A 20,531-nucleotide genomic window follows, 5' to 3' on the forward strand; every position below is an offset into this window, starting at 1 on the left:
ATTCTTCTCTCTACTGCTTGCATTAGAGTAGTGTAGCATGTTACTGTTTTGGGTTAATCCTATTATGTTGCATAGCCTGTCATTGTTGCTACAGTTGTTGATATCTTACCTGCAATTCTAAATGCTTGGTATAAGATGCTAATATACCATCAGTGGCCCTACATTTTTGTCCGTCTGCCATGCTATACTATTGGGCCGTGATCACTAGGGAGGTGATCACGGGTATATACTATATATCTTATACATGATACATGTGATGACTAAAGACGGGTCGGCTCGTAGTAGGGCCAAGGATTAACACGGAATACAAACCCTAACATAGATATGAAACAACAACCCTAACCCTTGCCCCAACATAACAACACCCATAACCTTAACCCTAACATAGTAACAAGCCTAACCCTAGCACCAACATAAGAACACCCATAAGAATAACCCTAACATACTAACACCCATAATCATAGGAAATTGACAAACAAACATCTCATATCTCCACACAAATCTCTAGATCCATAAAAAATATGGTTTCCCCAAACTAGCAACAAATGAGTAATTTGTTACATTTCTTGGATCAAAACAAAGTGATCGGAGAAGATTACCTTGAGGGAGGGATTGAGTTCGAAATCCACAGATAAATTCTTCAAATTTGAAAGATTTGAAGAAGGATTTGAGAGGAGGAGAGAGGGCAACTTTGGGGGTTGGGGTGTGTGGGGGGTGGGGGGGGTTCAGCCAGCCAACTAGTAACAAACAGTGCAACGCCTACGGGCTAGGCGCTGCACATTACATGTGTGACGCCTAGCTCTGAGGTGCTGCACTGTTGGGTGCAGGCCCCGGGGCTGCCACGCTGGACAAAAGTGCAACGCCTCAGAGCTAGGCGCTACACCGTAGGGTGTGGCGCCTCCGTGTCAGGCCCCACTCAAAAATATCAGCCGAGTGAAAAAAATTTAGGACAGTTCATTTTGTGAAATGATTTCGTCCACAGGTTAAAATTGTCAAAATTGCCACCCCTAGTTTTCGCTCGTGGCACCAAATTTCGTTTTACTTTCTCTTGCAAGAAAATGAGCAAGTTTTCGGTTTCGCTGGGCAATAAGGCACTATTTTATGGCTGCATTCACATCTTTTGGGAGTTACTCCTATACATCTTTAAATCTCGCTATAATAAACTTGTATACAGAGATAGAGAGGCCGGTCATCATGCCCAAATCGACGCACCATCGAATTGATTGACTCGCTGATAACCTGCGAAACCCGTCGAGTGTTGACCCCACTCTCGACCGTTGGCTGCGAGGGGCACGCCACGCCGCACGCCTATGCCCGACCGTTGCAGCCTCCTCCCTACCCTCCCCGACGTTTCAAACCCGCGGCCCCGCATCCGGTGCCCATCTCCTATCCGACGGCCCTCCCCTTCCCCAGCTCCCCCCTCCCCTCCTCCCCAGCCCCAGTCCCCGCTACTGTTTCGACTTTACAAGACACTGACCACCAACGTCTCTCTCCCTCTCTCCGCCTCTCCCCAGATCAAGAGCCAAGAATCCGGTCAAATTTCGAGATCTTGCTCCGACTTCGGGCCGTTAGTGCATCTCTCTTGCCGGGATTTTGCGAGATTTCCAGCGAGCCGTGCGAGTGGGGGAGCTGCTGGGGTCGTCCATGCTCAGGTCGAGCTTCTGACCAGATCTTGTCGGACGAAGATGCCGGTCTCCACGCGCTCGCAGGCCAGCGCCATCAAGGGCGGCGACCCGGGCGCGCGCCAGTGGAGCTCGTCGGCGGCGCGGGTGCCAATGTCGGCCCCGGGCCGCGACGCCGCGGGGCGCCGGGCGTCGCTCCTCCCCAACACGCACCACGGGCTCAAGGAGAAGATGCGCGCGCTCAACCTCTTCTACGAGCAGCACAAGCAGATGCTCGCCTCCTCGCAGGGCGGCGCCGCCATGCGCCGCAGCCGCACCATCCCGCACGCCAACGTCGGGGAGGACAGGGACGAGAACGCTGGGGAGGAGGAGGAGGAGGGGGAGGGGGCCAGGCGTCACCGCGACGCCTTTGCTCCGCTCCCCGAGGCGGCGGTCCTCAGGGACAGGGAGAACAACATGGGGCCTCCGGAGGCGAGGGCCCCTTCCAAGAACGACAAGGTCGTCGTCTTCTCGCGGCCGCCGGAGCCCAAGGAGAAGGAGAACGTGGCCCTCGCCGCCAACGTCATGTCCTGCCCCGTCAAGAAGGCGGCGCCGGCTCTCCCCGCGCTGCAGGCCAGGAAGCTCTCACTCGGAGGAGGCATCGGCGGCAAGCTCAAGGCTGTAGGGGAGATGGGAGCTGCCAATGCTGACGCAACAGGGAGCCGGATCATGGTCTTCGTCAGGCTGCGGCCCATGTCCAGGAAGGAGAAGGAGGCCGGGTCCAAGACCTGCGTCAAGATCGTCAACAAGAAGGACGTGTACCTCACGGAGTTGGCCTCAGAGAACGACTACCTCCGCCTGAAGCGCGTGCGAGGTCGCCATTTCTGCTTCGACGCTTCCTTCCCCGACTCCACGGCGCAGGCCGAAGTCTATAGCACCTCGTAAGAATCGCACTACCTTCAATCAATTTCTTTACAATGCACATGTTTCAAACAATTATTTCATTATTTGGTTATATTAGAAAGAAACAATATACCAAGATGCAGTTGTTTGTGCTCTTGAATTTGGAAGTGATAAATCTGCGGATGAAGCTGCATACATCTTTTATGACTAGATTCGATAGGAGACACATTTTTATGATAGTTGAGAAAATGGTTACAGAAGTGGTAGTATTTGTGAAATGTTGGGCGAGAGTAATGGTAGGTCTAGGATATTGATTACAGGAGTGAGCTAATTTCTTGAATATTAGGACAAATCAATGGTATAGTATGTACTTGCAATGTTTTCTCAATTGCACTTCTCCACTTCCCTGGCATTTAACATGAGTCCAATCCTCCATTCTTATATTGCAGAACAGCAGATCTTGTGGAAGGTGTTTTGCAAGGGAGGAATGGGACCGTGTTTTGCTATGGAGCAACAGGGGCTGGGAAGACCTACACAATGCTCGGGACCATGGATAACCCTGGCGTAATGGTGCTCGCAATCAAGGATTTGTTCTTGAAGGTGAGGCAGAGGAGCTATGATGGCAACCACTCGATTCAGCTGTCGTACCTCGAGGTCTACAATGAGACAGTGAGGGACTTGCTATCTCCTGGTAGACCCCTCCTTCTGAGAGAAGACAAGCAGCAGGTATTCTAGCCTATAACCATCTTTCAACCAATGAAGCAAGCTTTTGTTGAGAAACTTTACTTTACTCTTGGTGATATCAAGTTAGTAGTCCTCCTAGTAGAGTAAAATTAATCAGTTCGAACAGAACGAAAAAGTATATTATGTTGCCAAATGATCCATTCTGTATGTTCTGTACGCATTTTGCAGTATATGTACAATTTATACCCCTTCTTATTATGAGTATTCTAACAGAAAAGTGTATTGTGCATTCCAGGGAACTGTTGCTGCTGGTCTTACACAATATAGAGCATACTCTACAGATGAAGTAATAAGCTCTTCCTTAGTTACTACTCTCACCGCCCTATAATATAAGAGCGTTTTTTACACTAGCGTGGTGTCAAAAACACTCTTATATTATGGGACAGAGGGAGCATTGCTTTGCAGTTGGCAATGAAAATGATAATAACATTCTTGACATTGTTCATCACAGGTTATGAAATTACTTCAGCAAGGCAACCAGAATAGAACAACTGAACCAACTCGAGTTAATGAGACCTCATCGCGCTCCCATGCAATACTACAGGTGAATGTCAATCATGCACTTTCACTACTACTGAAAAACACGGTCCCACGAACTGCATAAATATAAACTATTGCAAATTTTGCAGGTTGTCGTGGAATATAGATACATGGATGGAACTAGTGTTGTAACACGAGTTGGAAAGCTCTCACTCATTGATCTTGCTGGATCAGAGAGGGCTATAGCAACTGACCAACGCTCACAGAGGTCGCTGGAAGGAGCGAACATAAATCGGTCTCTCCTCGCACTCAGCAGTTGCATCAATGCTCTTGTGGAGGGGAAGAGGCATGTGCCATATCGCAATTCCAAGCTGACCCAGCTCCTCAAGGATTCACTTGGGGGATCCTGCAACACTGTCATGATTGCAAACATCAGCCCTTCGAATCTTTCCTTTGGTGAGACACAGAACACTCTTCATTGGGCTGATCGCGCCAAGGAGATAAAAACAAAGGTATGAAAATATGATTTTATGAACTAATATCTTGTAACATTCTACTGAACAGAACTCGTGACAAAATGAATAATCTTGTAATTTTTCAGCCATTGACCGCTGGGAATGAGGAAGTTTTCAAGGCGCCAGATTCTGATACTGATCAGGCCAAGCTAGTACTGGAGCTTCAGAAGGAGAACAGTGAGCTGAGGCAGCAGGTGGTGAAGCAGCAACAGAAGCTGCTGACTGTTCAGGCTCAGTCACTTGCTCCCAACGGCTTGCCACAACAATGTGCTGCCCCCTCACCTCACATTACCACCACGCCATGCTCAACGCAAAGAAAGGTGAAGCGGTCTATTCTAGACGGGAGCTGTTTCAGCACACCAAATTCTAAGAGGCCAGCAGACAATGCAATGGTCCGGGATCTGCAGAGGAAAGTGAAGACCCTGGAGTCCGAGATCGAGAAGATGAAGAAGGAACACTTTCTGCAGCTCAAGCAGAGGGACGAGTTCATCCGCGGTTTGATCAACAGGAAGAACTCAAATGACCCTGAACCAGCAACAGCTGAGAGAAGAGTGATCACAAGGGCAAGCCTACGTAAGGCCGAGAAAGATGCAGGTGAGCTGAAGAGCCCGAGCCACCGGTTCACGTCACCTGTGCCTACGGCTAAGAAGCGTACCTTCTGGGACTTTGGAGGCGAAAGCCCTTCAGTTCTTGCTGGAAATGGGCGGAAGACTCGGAGCCATGTAGCTGCTGAAACTCCAATCAGGGTCCCTTCAATGCTACTTCAGGTATAGTCCTTGAGCTCACATCACTCCCAAGAGTTTATTAGTTCTATAATATGGGCAGCATATAAATTACTCCTACGTTTCTGTTGCTGCCGGGGCCTCACCCTGCATTACACTTTGTTTCAGCCGGGATTCACACGCCAAAGAGCCTAGCAGCACTGGACCTGGACCCTCAGGAGACGAATGAATGCAGAGGATAGAGATGTTCATATCTTACTATTTTTTTCTGTCAGCTATACTAATTGGAGTTTATCATATTAAATTCAGTTTGCCTGGGCTAACTGAACCAGCATAGAGTTTTATTTATTAGCTTCTATGTCCATTTAAATTATTGAAACTGTACAATATTTGGTCAGGGGAGAGAACATTTATATTTGGTAACTGGAGCAGGTGTTACACATTTTCCATCTGAATGTTGCTCAAATTTGGCAAAACAAAATGACAGTTATATAAAGTTAAGGGCAGTTCTCACTTTTGTTGTTTGTATGCAATCTGAATCAAAATGAATGATGCCCTGCAAGAAGAAGAAACAGAACCAGGTCCATATGCATCTGAGTATAAACTTGCACAAATGAACCACAATAAATAACATCCTAGTTTTCTAGGAACATAATTACCATCGACAATCAAGCAAGATAAATCTTCATCTAATTCGTTGAGTTACATCAGTTTGTTGAGGACAGACTTCGCCTCCTCTTCAGCCACATTCTCTTGGTTGGTGCAACATCGTGCTGCATGGTCTCCATCGGAAATGCTTCCCTCTGCGAAGGTGATTTGCTAGTGCTTTCTCCTTGCACATACAACGGATTCATAAATGCCTGATACGATGATGCGACTTCTACTGGCAATTTGTCTTGAGCTTCCTTGGCAATATCCTCTGAAAGTCCAGCCTCTTCTGCTGACTTGGATCTTGTGTCCAGTTCCATTTCTTCAAATCTACTACCACTGCTGCAGCTCCCACTGTCACTGGAGTAGCTACTGCTTGTTCTATCCTCCGAAGTAGAGCTCTCGCTGAGCGTATTAAAGACCGTAATGCTTTCTCTATGTGCGCCGTGAAATGAGTGACTCTTGTGCTTTCCATTGTAAAGGGGCAATATGGAAGAGCCTTGTCTCAAGCCCAGGACGTCCCTGCCAAGACTGTATGATGTGTACAGCTTCCTCTCAACACCATCCTTGGCTTTCACCATTTCACCCAATTGCTCCAAAGTTTTGTTTGAAGAGGCGCCTTCGACGTCTTCGACCGCCTTCTGCTCTAACTCAGAGATAATCTTGCCTAAGACTCTCCTCTTGCTGTGAAGAGAACGCTGCATTTCAGAAGGTAGATGTCAGACTCAGACCATAGTTCAGGGAAGTCACCCTAAACTATGTTTCTAGTATACGTACCCTCTTTTCCAGGAACTTTTGCAAGCCATTGTTTTGAAGCTTTTTCTTCCTCCAGAAGATGCAGCAAAACCGCACAATTACCGCTAGTACCACAATGACAACGAGTTGGAAAAAGAACAACAGAAGGACATGGTTGTGGTCACCTGATGGATGTACATTACTTAGTTGGTAATTATGCATTTCTAACTAAACAACAGCAACAAAAGAAGAAAAATGTCACAACTTGAATGTCACCTGGATCACCATGAACAAACTTTGGTTTTGCTTTTCTGCAAGTCCAAGCAATCTTTTGCCCTTGCAGAACAAAGAGGTGAAGTACTAGGTAAGACAATACAACATTAGGATGGAAAATCAACTAGATACATGAGAAAAGAAAGCATACTTCTCGTGTAGCATTGCACGGTGTTGCCGATTCCTGTGACAAGAAATTTCAGGAGCTCAAAGCTTTGCAAATTAGTTGATATCAGGTACTCCCTCCATCCCAAAATAAGTATTAAATCAGCGACACCTATTTTGGGGCGGAGGGAGTATAACTTTACCAATTACTTAATCGAGGATTCAAGAGCTAAACAAGACTTACTTGCAGAAGATAGAGCAGTGAGAAGAATGGTCTCATCTAGTGTAAAGTAGTCCAGGTCACTACCGGACAACAAATTCGATAATTCTCCTGGTAAGGAAATGAATACCACATAAAAAAATAGCTTTACGCCACCATTTTGGAGGAACAAGAATGACACATTCATATAAAGAACGAAACAAACCAGGATACTTTTCAGTCCAGTAGACCGTTCCAGTTGCTGGAGCCAACAAAGTAAACAAGATGCTTGATGGCTTCATCGCCGATACATAGGTGTAATCACCGATAGTTTGACTTGATTTTGCCTCCATTATGGTCTGGCTGATGTAGACCGAAAACCCTGAGCAGTCCAGGACTGGACTTGAATGGATCACTGAATTAGGTGCTGTTCTTTGAAGAAACTTTCTGATATCACCATCAGGAGAAATTGAATACAAGATCCCATCTAACGAGCCAATTGATATCCAACCTGTTACAACAGTTGAACAAAGTAGCATGAAAGGTGATATATGATACTCCCTCCGTAAACTAATATAAGAGCGTTTAGAATACTAAAGTAGTGATCTAAACGCTCTTATATTAGTTTACAGAGGGAGTACAAATTATCATGCAAATAGATGTTCGGTATACGAATGTTGAAGAGAATGCAGTTAAACAAAACAATTAAAGTCCCATGAGAATTAAACAGCTCCAGATGCGAATGAATTAGCGAAGGAACAAACATGTTTCAAAATCCAGATGGATGATTTACCATTGGAATCCACAGCTGGCAAGATTTTCTCATTACTAAGTGGACCAACACTCAGCTGCCATGAAATGTTTCCTGACAGTACATCAAGCCCCATGACAGTTGACTTTCTCGGAAGGACAATGTATAGGCGGCCATTATTTCCCGGTGCAATTGTCACGACTTTGTCGATCGAGCTCAAGTCTTGGACCCATCTATACTGACGGCTATGAATGTACATGGAATAGAGCTGGCCTTCGGTATTTGATATCTGCAAAGTCATATGAAATTAAAATGGCAGGGTGAAAAAGATGAGAAGACTAAACCATGGGAGTTACAGAAAAACACTGCCCAGTGAAATAAGGCCTTACATAAAGAGTGCCCTCGCATTGATCAACAATTGGAGATGAATTGAAATAGCAGGCTGAGATGTTGTTGCCCTTGCAGCCTAGACGGTAACCGAAGCGATCCACCACAGGCCCGGCACTCCACTGCAGCTTCCCGTCACGCAACGAGAAAGAGAAAAGACCACGGTTCCTAATGGTGATGAAAAGAGATGCATAGCTGCTGCTGGTGGATAGGCCGATGATCTCCTTGGACCTCCCTGGTGGTGAACCGTGACTGAAAAACACTTGTGATGTTGGGGCACTGGTGTGTAAGTTTTGTGGAGTTACTTTTATGACCTTATCTTCTGCCACCAAGTATATCTGCACAATCGATTCACCTTATTCTCTGCCACCACGTATGAGTATGAAAGCGTGTTCACAATGCAGTGTTCACAATGCAGCAGCAATGAGAATTGGATTTACCTCGTCCCTCTCGGCAACCAAGCTGATCTCTTGTTTACAGTTGTATCCAAGGGAAATGATCCACGCGAAGGATCCGTTTGGCTCGAAAGCGAGTAGGTTCTTCCCGGAGCAAGCGACGAGGCGGCCGCCGTGGCCGATGAGAGGGGCCGAGAGGGCACGGCCGACACCCGGTGGTATATGGGCTGCAAGCAACGCAAAACTCATCCAGTAAGTCAGGAGGCGCAACCCTGCGTGCGTGGGCAAGGAAACTGCAGACGGTAGTAGAAACCAAAGCAAGGGGATCGGTCGTACGGTTTTCAGCGGCGCTTGCATTGAGCCTCTGAAGCGCCGGCGAGGAGCGCGCGTCGCCGATGAGAGAACACAGGAGCAGGCATAGGCGCGGCAACAACCTCATCGCCATGGCTGCGCGGTTGCGGAGAGGAAGAGTTTTTCGAGCAAGTGGAAGGACGGGGTGGTTACATTCAGAGAGCGGAGTGGAGGCGGCGGTTCTTCCAGCGGCAGCAACTCGCCCTCGGAAGGAAACTGAGCGGGGGCCAGGGATAGGGATGGTCACGACTCGCCCTGGGAAGGAAACTGACAAATGAAGGAATTTCTCGCAATCGTCGTGGACTCGCTGCATCTCAGCGTGTACGTGCCTACTACCGAGCCTTCGTGTCTGCTAGGCCCTTTGCGGCTGGCCAATACATGCCCCCATAAACGTCCGTTTTGAAACTTTATTTATCCGTTCATATATCCACTTTCCATTTTTGCCCTCATATATTCGGTCATTTGGACGTGATTGATGAAGATGAAGAGAAATAAAGAAAAAATGAAATAAAGAAAAAAAATGTGGTTCGGGTGGGCCCCGTCCTACGTGGCCGACTCATCGGACACGTCCCTATATTTGTCCTCAATACAAGGATTTGCGGACAGCCCAGACATATAAAGGATATGAGGGGTCCGATTAAGTTAATTTTTTCCTTCTCTTGTCTGGTCATTGATGAGGCATATCCGCGGACTTTTGAGGAGTTCGGTTGTAGATGCTTTAATACCCTAATCAATCAGGCCTAATAGTTGTTTTTTTTAGAAACTTCGGGCCTAAAAAAGTTGAGCGGTTAATGTTCCTACTTCCCAACCGAAAGGCGACTTGGTGCGCCCCCCCCCCCCACCTTGGGGCCCGGGGCGGCCATGGAGAATGGATCCTGGTCGCTCGTCGCCAGCTCCGGAGCTTGACGTTCCATCGTCGCACTGCCGTCACCCCCACTTGCTTCCCGCTTCCTCGCGTAACTGCATCGCAACTTATTTTAGGCAAACTGCGTTTGCAACTGCGCCTTGGTTTGGGAATGGAACTCAAGCACAAAAAAGACATGCGGCGATCTGGGTTGTGTGGGGTTGTTGAAGGAAATATGCCCTAGAGGCAATAATAAAGTTATTATTTATTTCCTTATATCATGATAAATGTTTATTATTCATGCTAGAATTGTATTAACCGGAAACATAATACATGTGTGAATACATAGACAAACAAAGTGTCACTAGTATGCCTCTACTTGACTAGCTCGTTAATCAAAGATGGTTATGTTTCCTAACCATGAACAATGAGTTGTTATTTGATTAACGGGATCACATCATTAAGTGAATGATCTGATTGACATGACCCATTCCATTAGCTTAGCACCCGATCGTTTAGTATGTTGCTATTTGCTTTCTTCATGACTTATACATGTTCCTATGACTATGAGATTATGCAACTCCCGTTTGCCGTAGGAACACTTTGTGTGCTATCAAACGTCACAACGTAACTGGGTGATTATAAAGGAGCTCTACAGGTGTCTCCAAAGGTACATGTTGGGTTGGCGTATTTCGAGATTAGGATTTGTCACTCCGATTGTCGGAGAGGTATCTCTGGGCCCTCTCGGTAATGCACATCACTTAAGCCTTGCAAGCATTGCGACTAATGAGTTAGTTGCGGGATGATGTATTACAGAACGAGTAAAGAGACTTGCCGGTAACAAGATTGAACTAGGTATTGGAATACCGACGATCGAATCTCGGGCAAGTAACATACCGATGACAAAGGGAACAACGTATGTTGTTATGCGGTCTGACCGATAAAGATCTTTGTAGAATATGTAGGAGCCAATATGGGCATCCAGGTCCCGCTATTGGTTATTGACCGGAGACATGTCTCGGTCATGTCTACATTGTTCTCGAACCCGTAGGGTCCGCACGCTTAAGGTTACGATGATAGTTATATTATGAGTTTATGCATTTTGATGTACCGAAGTTTGTTCGGAGTCCCGGATGTGATCATGGACATGACGAGGAGTCTCGAAATGGCCGAGACATAAAGATTGATATATTGTAAGCCTATGTTTGGATATCGGAAGTGTTCCGGGTGAAATCGGGATTTTACCGGAGTACCGGGAGGTTACCGGAACCCCCCGGGAGGTACATGGGCCTTAATGGGCCTTAGTGGAAGAAGAGGAGAGGCGGCCAGGGCTGGGTCGCGCGCCCCTCCTCCCCTAGTCCGAATAGGACAAGGAGAGAGGGGGTCGGTGCCCCCTTCCTTCTCTCTCTCTCTTTTCCCACCTCGCGAGTCCTATTCCAACTAGGATTGGGGAGAAGTCCTACACCCGGAGGGAGTAGGACTCCTCCTGGCGCGCCCTATGTGGCCGGCCGGCCTCCCCCTCTTGGTCCTTTATATACGGAGGCAGGGGCACCCCAGAGAGACACAAGTTGATCCACGTGATCTTATTCTTAGCCGTGTGCGGCGCCCCCAGCCACCATAGTCCTCGATAATATTGTAGTGGTGCTTAGGCGAAGCCCTGCGACAGTAGTACATCAAGATTGTCACCACGCCGTCGTGCTGACGGAACTCTTCCCGAACACTTTGCTGGATCGAAGTCCGGGGATCGTCATCGAGCTGAACGTGTGCTAAAATTCGAAGGTGCCGTAGTTTCGGTGCTTGATCGGTCGGGCCGTGAAGACGTACGACTACATCAACCAAATGCTTCCGTTGTCGATCTACAAGGTATGTAGATCACACTCTCCTCTCATTGCTATGCATCATCATGATCTTGCATGTGCGTAGGAAATTTTTTGAAATTACTACGTTCCCCAACAGTGGCATCCGAGCCTAGGTTTTATATGTTGATGTTATATGCACGAGTAGAACACGAGTGAGTTGTGGGCGATATAAGTCATACTGCTTACCAGCATGTCATACTTTGATTCGGCGGTATTGTTGGACGAAGCGGCCCAGACCGACATTACGCGTACGCTTACGCGAGACCGGTTCTCCTAACGTGCTTTGCACAGAGGTGGCTTGCGGGTGACAGTTTCTCCAACTTTAGTTGAACCAAGTGTGGCTACGCCTGGTCCTTGCGAAGGTTAAAACATCACCAACTTGACAAACTATCGTTGTGGTTTTGATGCGTAGGTAAGATTAGTTTTTGCTTAAGCCCGTAGTGGCCACGTAAAACTTGCAACAACAAAGTAGAGGACGTCTAACTTGTTTTTGCAGGGCATGTTGTGATTTGATATGGTCAAGACATGATGCTGAATTTTATTGTATGAGATGATCATGTTTTGTAACCGAGTTATCGGCAACTGGCAGGAGCCATATGGTTGTCGCTTTATTGTATGCAATGCAATCGCGATGTAATGCTTTACTTTATCACTAAGCGGTAGCGATAGTCGTGGAAGCACAAGCTTGGCGAGACGACAACGATGCTACGATAGAGATCAAGGTGTCACGCCGGTGACGATGGTGATCACGACGGTGCTTCGGAGATGGAGATCGCAAGCACAAGATGATGATGGCCATATCATATCATTTATATTGATTGCACGTGATGTTTATCTTTTATGCATCTTATCTTGCTTTGATTGACGGTAGCATTATAAGAGGATCTCTCACTAATTATCAAGAAGTGTTCTCCCTGAGTATGCACCGTTACGAAAGTTCTTCGTGCTGAGACACCACGTGATGATCGGGTGTGATAGGCTCTACGTTCAAATACAACGGGTGCAAAACAGTTGCACACGCGGAATACTCAAGTTAAACTTGACGAGCCAAGCATATACAGATGTGGCCTCGGAACACGGAGACCGAAAGGTCGAGCGTGAATCATATAGTAGATATGATCAACATAGTGATGTTCACCAATGAAACTACTCCATCTCACGTGATGATCGGACATGGTTTAGTTGATTTGGATCACGTAATCACTTAGAGGATTAGAGGGATGTCTATCTAAGTGGGAGTTCTTTAAGCAAATTAACTGAACTTAAATTTATCATGAAACTTAGTACCTGATAAGTATCTTGCTTGTTTATGCTTGATTGTAGATAGATGGCTCGTGCTATTGTTCCGTTGAATTTTAATGCGTTCCTTGAGAAAGCAAAGTTGAAAGATGATGGTAGCAATTACACGGACTGGGTCCGTAACTTGAGGATTATCCTCATTGCTGCACAGAAGAATTTCGTCCTGGAAGCACCGCTGGGTGCCAGGCCTGCTGCAGGAGCAACGCCGGATGTTGTGAACGTCTGGCAGAGCAAAGCTGATGACTACTCAATAGTTCAGTGTGCCATGCTTTACGGCTTAGAATCGGGACTTCAACGATGTTTTGAACGTCATGGAGCATATGAGATGTTCCAGGAGTTGAAGTTAATATTTCAAGCAAATGCCCGAATTGAGAGATATGAAGTCTCCAATAAGTTCTATAGCTGTAAGATGGAGGAGAACAGTTCTGTTAGTGAGCATATACTCAAAATGTCTGGGTATAATAATCACTTGATTCAATTGGGAGTTAACCTTCCAGATGATTGCGTCATTGACAGAATTCTCCAATCACCGCCACCAAGCTACAAGAGCTTCGTGATGAACTATAATATGCAAGGGATGAATAAGACTATTCCCGAGCTCTTCGCGATGCTGAAAGCTGCGGAAGTAGAAATCAAGAAGGAGCATCAAGTGTTGATGGTCAACAAGACCACTAGTTTCAAGAAAAAGGGCAAAGGTAAGAAGAAGGGAAACTTCAAAAAGAACAGCAAGCAAATTGCTACTCAAGAGAAGAAACCCAAAACTGGACCTAAGCCTGAAACTGAGTGCTTCTACTACAAGCAGACTGGTCATTGGAAGCGGAACTGCCCCAAGTATTTGGCGGATAAGAAGGATGACAAGGTGAACAAAGGTATATGTGATATACATGTTATTGATGTGTACCTTACTAATGCTCGCAGTAGCACCTGGGTATTTGATACTGGTTTTGTTGCTAATATTTACAACTCGAAACAGGGACTACGGATTAAGCGAAGATTGGCTAAGGACGAGGTGACGATGCGCGTGGGAAACGGTTCCAAAGTCGATGTGATCGCAGTCGGCACGCTACCTCTACATCTACCTTCAGGATTAATATTAGACCTAAATAATTGTTATTTGGTGCCAGCGTTAAGCATGAACATTATATCTGGATCTTGTTTGATGCGAGACGGTTATTCATTTAATTCAGAGAATAATGGTTGTTCTATTATATGAGTAATATCTTTTATGGTCATGCACCCTTGAAGAGTGGTCTATTCTTATTGAATCTCGATAGTAGTAACACACATATTCATAATGTTGAAACCAAAAGATGCAGGGTTGATAATGATAGTGCAACATATTTGTGGCACTGCCGTTTAGGTCATATCGGTGTAAAGCGCATGAAGAAACTCCATACTAATGGACTTTTGGAACCACTTGATTATGAATCACTTGGTACTTGCGAACCGTGCCTCATGGGCAAGATGACCAAAACACCGTTCTCCGGTACTATGGAGAAAGCAACAGACTTGTTGGAAATCATACATACAGATGTATGTGGTCCGATGAATATTGAGGCTCGTGGCGGATATCGTTATTTTCTCACCTTCACTTGCGAACCGTGCCTCATGGGCAAGATGACCAAAACACCGTTCTCCGGTACTATGGAGAAAGCAACAGACTTGTTGGAAATCATACATACAGATGTATGTGGTCCGATGAATATTGAGGCTCGTGGCGAATCATACATACTTGTTTGAACTCATACATACTTGCGAACCGTGCCTCATGGGCAAGATGACCAAAACACCGTTCTCCGGTACTATGGAGAAAGCAACAGACTTGTTGGAAATCATACATACAGATGTATGTGGTCCGATGAATATTGAGGCTCGTGGCGGATATCGTTATTTTCTCACCTTCACAGATGACTTAAGCAGATATGGGTATATCTACTTAATGAAACATAAGTCTGAAACGTTTGAAAAGTTCAAAGAATTTCAGAGTGAAGTTGAAAATCATCGTAACAAGAAAATAAAGTTTCTATGATCTGATCTTGGAGGAGAATATTTGAGTTACGAGTTTGGTGTACATTTGAAAATTTGTGGAATAGTTTCGCAACTCACGCCACCCGGAACACCACAACGTAATGGTGTGTCCGAACGTCGTAATCGTACTTTACTAGATATGGTGCGATCTATGATGTCTCTTACTGATTTACCACTATCGTTTTGGGGATACGCTCTAGAGACGGCCGCATTCACGTTAAATAGGGCACCATCAAAATCCGTTGAGACGACGCCTTATGAACTGTGGTTTGGCAAGAAACCAAAGTTGTCGTTTCTGAAAGTTTGGGGCTGCGATGCTTATGTGAAAAAGCTTCAACCTGATAAGCTCGAACCCAAATCGGAGAAATGTGTCTTCATAGGATATCCAAAGGAGACTATTGGATACACCTTCTATCACAGATCCGAAGGCAAGACTTTTGTTGCTAAATTCAGAAACTTTCTGGAGAAGGAGTTTCTCTCGAAAGAAGTGAGTGGGAGGAAAGTAGAACTTGACGAGGTAACTATACCTGCTCCCTTATTAGAAAGTAGTACATCACAGAAAACTGTTTCTGTGACACCTACACCAGTTAGTGAGGAAGCTAATGATGATGATCATGAAACTTCAGAACAAGATACTACTGAACCTCGTAGATCAACCAGAGTAAGATCCGCGCCAGAGTGGTACGGTAATCCCGTTCTGGAAGTCATGCTACTAGATCATGATGAACCTACGAACTATGAAGAAGCGATGGTGAGCCCAGATTCCGCAAAATGGCTTGAGGCCATGAAATCATAGATGGGATCCATGCATGAAAAAAAAGTATGGACTTTGGTTGACTTGCCCGATGATCAGCAAGCAATTGAGAATAAATGGATCTTCAAGAAGAAGACTGACGCTGATGGTAATATTACTGTCTACAAAGCTCGAGTTGTCGCAAAAGGTTTTCGGCAAGTTCAAGGGATTGACTACGATGAGACCTTCTCACCCGTAGCGATGCTTAAGTTTGTCCAAATCATGTTAGCAATTGCCGCATTTTATGATTATGAAATTTGGCAGATGGATGTCAAAACTGCATTCCTGAATGGATTTCTGGAAGAAGAGTTGTATATGATGCAACCAGAAGGTTTTGTCGATCCAAAGGGAGCTAACAAAGTGTGCAAGCTCCAGCGATCCATTTATGGACTGGTGCAAGCCTCTCGGAGTTGGAATAAACGCTTTGATAGTGTGATCAAATCATTTGGTTTTATACAGACTTTTGGAGAAGCCTGTATTTACAAGAAAGTGAGTGGAAGCTCTATAGCATTTCTGATATTATATGTAGATGACATATTACTAATTGGGAATGATATAGAATTTCTGGATAGCATAAAGGGATACTTGAATAAGAGTTTTTCAATGAAAGACCTCGGTGAAGCTGCTTACATATTAGGCATTAAGATCTATAGAGATAGATCAAGACGCTTAATTGGACTTTCACAAAGCACATACCTTGACAAAGTTTTGAAAAAGTTCAAAATGGATCAAGCAAAGAAAGGGTTCTTGCCTGTGTTACAAGGTGTGAAGTTGAGTAAAACTCAATGCCCGACCACTGCAGAAGATAGAGAGAATATGAAAGATGTACCCTATGCTTCAGCCATAGGCTCTATCATGTATGCAATGTTGTGTACCAGACCTGATGTGTGCCTTGCTATAAGTCTAGCAGGGAGGTACCAAAGTAATCCAGGAGTGGATCACTGGACAACGGTCAAGAACATCCTGAAATACCTAAAAAGGACGGAGGATATGTTTCTCATATATGGAGGTGACAAAGAGCTCATCGTAAAAGGTTACGTTGATGCAAGCTTTGACACTGATCCGGACGATTCTAAATCGCAAACCGAATACGTGTTTACATTAAACGGTGGAGCTGTCAGTTGGTGCAGTTCTAAACAAAGCGTTGTAGCGGGATCTACATGTGAAGCGGAGTACATAGCTGCTTCGGAAGCAGCAAATGAAGGAGTCTGGATGAAGGAGTTCATATCTGATCTAGGTGTCATACCTAGTGCATCGGGTCCAATGAAGATCTTTTGTGACAATACTGGTGCAATTGCCTTGGCAAAGGAATCCAGATTTCACAAGAGAACCAAGCACATCAAGAGACGCTTCAATTCCATCCGGGATCTAGTCCAGGTGGGAGACATAGAGATTTGCAAGATACATACGGATCTGAATGTAGCAGACCCGTTGACTAAGCCTCTTCCACGAGCAAAACATGATCAGCACCATGGCTCCATGGGTGTTAGAATCATTACTGTGTAATCTAGATTATTGACTCTAGTGCAAGTGGGAGACTGAAGGAAATATGCCCTAGAGGCAATAATAAAGTTATTATTTATTTCCTTATATCATGATAAATGTTTATTATTCATGCTAGAATTGTATTAACCGGAAACATAATACATGTATGAATACATAGACAAACAAAGTGTCACTAGTATGCCTCTACTTGACTAGCTCGTTAATCAAAGATGGTTATGTTTCCTAACCATGAACAATGAGTTGTTATTTGATTAACGGGATCACATCATTAAGTGAATGAACTGATTGACATGACCCATTCCATTAGCTTAGCACCCGATCGTTTAGTATGTTGCTATTGCTTTCTTCATGACTTATACATGTTCCTATGACTATGAGATTATGCAACTCCCGTTTGCCGGAGGAACACTTTGTGTGCTACCAAACGTCACAACATAACTGGGTGATTATAAAGGAGCTCTACAGGTGTCTCCAAAGGTACATGTTGGGTTGGCGTATTTCGAGATTAGGATTTGTCACTCCGATTGTCGGAGAGGTATCTCTGGGCCCTCTCGGTAATGCACATCACTTAAGCCTTGCAAGCATTGCGACTAATGAGTTAGTTGCGGGATGATGTATTACAGAACGAGTAAAGAGACTTGCCGGTAACGAGATTGAACTAGGTATTGGAATACCGACGATCGAATCTCGGGCAAGTAACATACCGATGACAAAGGGAACAACGTATGTTGTTATGCGGTCTGACCGATAAAGATCTTCGTAGAATATGTAGGAGCCAATATGGACATCCAGGTCCCGCTATTGGTTATTGACCGGAGACATGTCTCGGTCATGTCTACATTGTTCTCGAACCCGTAGGGTCCGCACGCTTAATGTTACGATGACAGTTATATTATGAGTTTATGCATTTTGATGTACCGAAGTTTGTTCGGGGTCCCGGATGTGATCACGGACATGACGAGGAGTCTCGAAATGGTCGAGACATAAAGATTGATACATTGGAAGCCTATGTTTGGATATCGGTAGAATATGTAGGAGCCAATATGGGCATCCAGGTCCCGCTATTGGTTATTGACGAGAGACATGTCTCAGTCATGTCTACATTGTTCTCGAACCCGTAGGGTCCGCACGCTTAAGGTTACGATGACAATTATATTATGAGTTTATGCATTTTGATGTACCGAAGTTTGTTCGGAGTCCCGAATGTGATCACGGACATGACGAGGAGTCTCGAAATGGTCGAGACATAAAGATTGATATATTGGAAGCCTATGTTTGGATATCGGAAGTGTTCCGGGTGAAATCAGGATTTTACCGGAGTACCGGGAGGTTACCGGAACCCCCCGGGAGGTACATGGGCCTTAATGGGCCTTAGTGGAAGAAGAGGAGAGGCGACCAGGGCTGGGCCGCGCGCCCCTCCCCCCTAGTCCGAATAGGACAAGGAGAGAGGGGGGCGGCGCCCCCTTCCTTCTCTCTCTCTCTTTTCCCACCTCGCGAGTCCTATTCCAACTAGGATTGGGGGAGAAGTCCTACTCCCGGAGGGAGTAGGACTCCTCCTGGCGCGCCCTACGTGGCCGGCCGGCCTCCCCCTCTTGGTCCTTTATATACGGAGGCAGGGGCACCCGAGAGAGACACAAGTTGATCCACGTGATCTTATTCTTAGCCGTGTGCGGCGCCCCCAGCCACCATAGTCCTCGATAATATTGTAGCGGTGCTTAGGCGAAGCCCTGCGACAGTAGTACATCAAGATCGTCACCACACCGTCGTGCTGACGGAACTCTTCCCCGACACTTTGTTGGATCGAAGTCGGGGATCGTCATCGAGCTGAACGTGTGCTAAAACTCGGAGGTGCCGTAGTTTCGGTGCTTGATCGGTCGGGCCGTGAAGACGTACGACTACATCAACCAAACGCTTCCGTTGTCGATCTACAAGGTATGTAGATCACACTCTCCCCTCGTTGCTATGTATCATCATGATCTTGCGTGTGCGTAAGAAATTTTTTGAAATTACTACGTTCCCCAATAGTTGTAGGCTCAACTGTGGCCTGGTGGGCTACTGAACTAAACGGCCTATATGTATCGAGGTTTGGAGCAGAAATCCAATTCCACTCTTTGGAGCATATGCTCCTGTGCACTAAACATATATCTTGTATTCACCTAAAAAATGTATTTTACAAATGTCAAAAAAATCTTTAAAAATAGATCGATTCATTGTAACACTCAAATATTACCTATAAATTTTTAGGCGGAAAACCTAAGCATTTTGGCTTGTGTAAATTTTTTTTGAACCTCAAATATTATCTCCAGATATGACGCTTAATTTTGGTTTTCACCGACGAACCATTTCTATCCATTTTCGCATGAAAATTGTCAAGTATGCTTGTTACACTAAGTAGAACATTTACACAAAAAATCAGAGTTTTAAAATTAAATGTACTACTCCCGATTCCATCCAGAAATACTTATGAGAAAAATGGATAAAAATGAATGTATGTAAAACTAAAATACATCTAGATACATCTATTTCTCCGACAATAATTTCAGACAGAGGAAGTATTTTTTTTACTTACTGTCCATCTGAGAGCAGATGCACCCCAAAGCGAAAACGGCCATCGGTTTGGAGCCCCTGCTCTGTGATTCTTGTTGTTTGCTTTACAACATCACACCTACGAAGCAAATTATGAGGCATACATGACTAGACATGCTTTTATTTTTAACTACTGTTTTCTGGATGATAATCTTTCTAGATTTATTGTTTCACATGTAATAAACAAATTTTTAATCGTGTTGAAATAAAGTGAGCCATGAAGACTTTCTCTAAAAAAATGAGGGGTACTTGCTGGATGGGCCTCCCAGCGGCGATGCACTGAGGGGTAGTCTTGTGGTGCACCCTGCCGCCGCCATACGTCATGCGTCAGGTATACCCCGTGAAAACATGTTTTTTCATCCATTTTGGATTTTTTTCAAGGATTTTTATTTTTTCTTGGATTTTTAAAATTTTCAAGGTTTTTTAGGTTTTTAAAATTTTCAGGATTTTTTGTGCTTGCGTTCCATTCCCAAACCTTGATACGTATCGGGCTAGTGAACTGAACGGCCTAAAGGTTTGGATTTTAAATTTTGGGTTTTTTCAAGGTATTTTAGGTTTCAAGCGAGGTATAGCCGCGCCCGCGGAAATGCGGGCGAAGATAAACTTAAGTGGGCCGCATGCCCATCCATAATCGGGCCTCCTTTGTACAGCAGGATGAGGAACGGGGGGAAGAGGAGAGGATTCCTAGCCCTCAAAAAAAAAAAAGGAGAGGATTCCTCAACCAGTAGCCACCGGCCGATGGCGACGACGGCCACGGGGTACGGCTGCTCGGCGGCGCTGTCGTTCCCGGGGAGGGGGAGCCCCTTC

General features: G+C 45.4%; 2 protein-coding genes across 2 annotated transcripts; one reads left to right on the forward strand and one right to left on the reverse strand.

The window, feature by feature from the left end:
• Positions 1-1,418: 1,418 nt before the first annotated feature.
• LOC123061414 (kinesin-like protein KIN-8A) lies at positions 1,419-5,482 on the forward strand. The gene is made up of 7 exons (XM_044484508.1): positions 1,419-2,542; positions 2,954-3,230; positions 3,484-3,534; positions 3,700-3,792; positions 3,878-4,240; positions 4,330-5,010; positions 5,134-5,482. The coding sequence occupies exons 1-7, from the start codon at positions 1,686-1,688 to the stop codon at positions 5,158-5,160; spliced, it is 2,349 nt and encodes a 782-aa protein (XP_044340443.1). The 5' UTR covers positions 1,419-1,685; the 3' UTR covers positions 5,161-5,482.
• Positions 5,483-5,672: 190 nt separating this feature from the next.
• Positions 5,673-9,076, reverse strand: LOC123061415 (protein GAMETE EXPRESSED 3). The gene is made up of 10 exons (XM_044484509.1): positions 8,795-9,076; positions 8,504-8,685; positions 8,066-8,401; positions 7,719-7,965; positions 7,152-7,436; positions 6,971-7,057; positions 6,773-6,805; positions 6,625-6,684; positions 6,391-6,533; positions 5,673-6,311 (listed from the first exon to the last, which is right to left on the reverse strand). Exons 1-10 carry the CDS (start codon positions 8,901-8,903, stop codon positions 5,673-5,675), a joined length of 2,121 nt encoding a protein of 706 aa, XP_044340444.1. The 5' UTR covers positions 8,904-9,076.
• Between the last annotated feature and the right edge of the window lie 11,455 nt (positions 9,077-20,531).

The sequence above is a fragment of the Triticum aestivum genome, chromosome 3A, assembly GCF_018294505.1.
Source record: "Triticum aestivum cultivar Chinese Spring chromosome 3A, IWGSC CS RefSeq v2.1, whole genome shotgun sequence".
NCBI lineage: Eukaryota > Viridiplantae > Streptophyta > Magnoliopsida > Poales > Poaceae > Triticum > Triticum aestivum.

Bases quoted from the DNA above. Each gene is read 5' to 3' on its own strand.
- LOC123061414 (XM_044484508.1), top strand. From the start codon at position 1,686: ATGCCGGTCTCCACGCGCTCGCAGGCCAGCGCCATCAAGGGCGGCGAC. The intron at 3,231-3,483 runs GTATTCTAGCCT...TGTGCATTCCAG, and splicing joins TGAGAGAAGACAAGCAGCAG to GGAACTGTTGCTGCTGGTCT. The intron at 4,241-4,329 runs GTATGAAAATAT...GTAATTTTTCAG, and splicing joins CCAAGGAGATAAAAACAAAG to CCATTGACCGCTGGGAATGA.
- LOC123061415 (XM_044484509.1), bottom strand. From the start codon at position 8,903: ATGGCGATGAGGTTGTTGCCGCGCCTATGCCTGCTCCTGTGTTCTCTC. The intron at 6,806-6,970 runs GTAAGTCTTGTT...TTCTTGTCACAG, and splicing joins CACTGCTCTATCTTCTGCAA to GAATCGGCAACACCGTGCAA. The intron at 6,534-6,624 runs GTGACATTCAAG...TACATCCATCAG, and splicing joins GTTTGTTCATGGTGATCCAG to GTGACCACAACCATGTCCTT.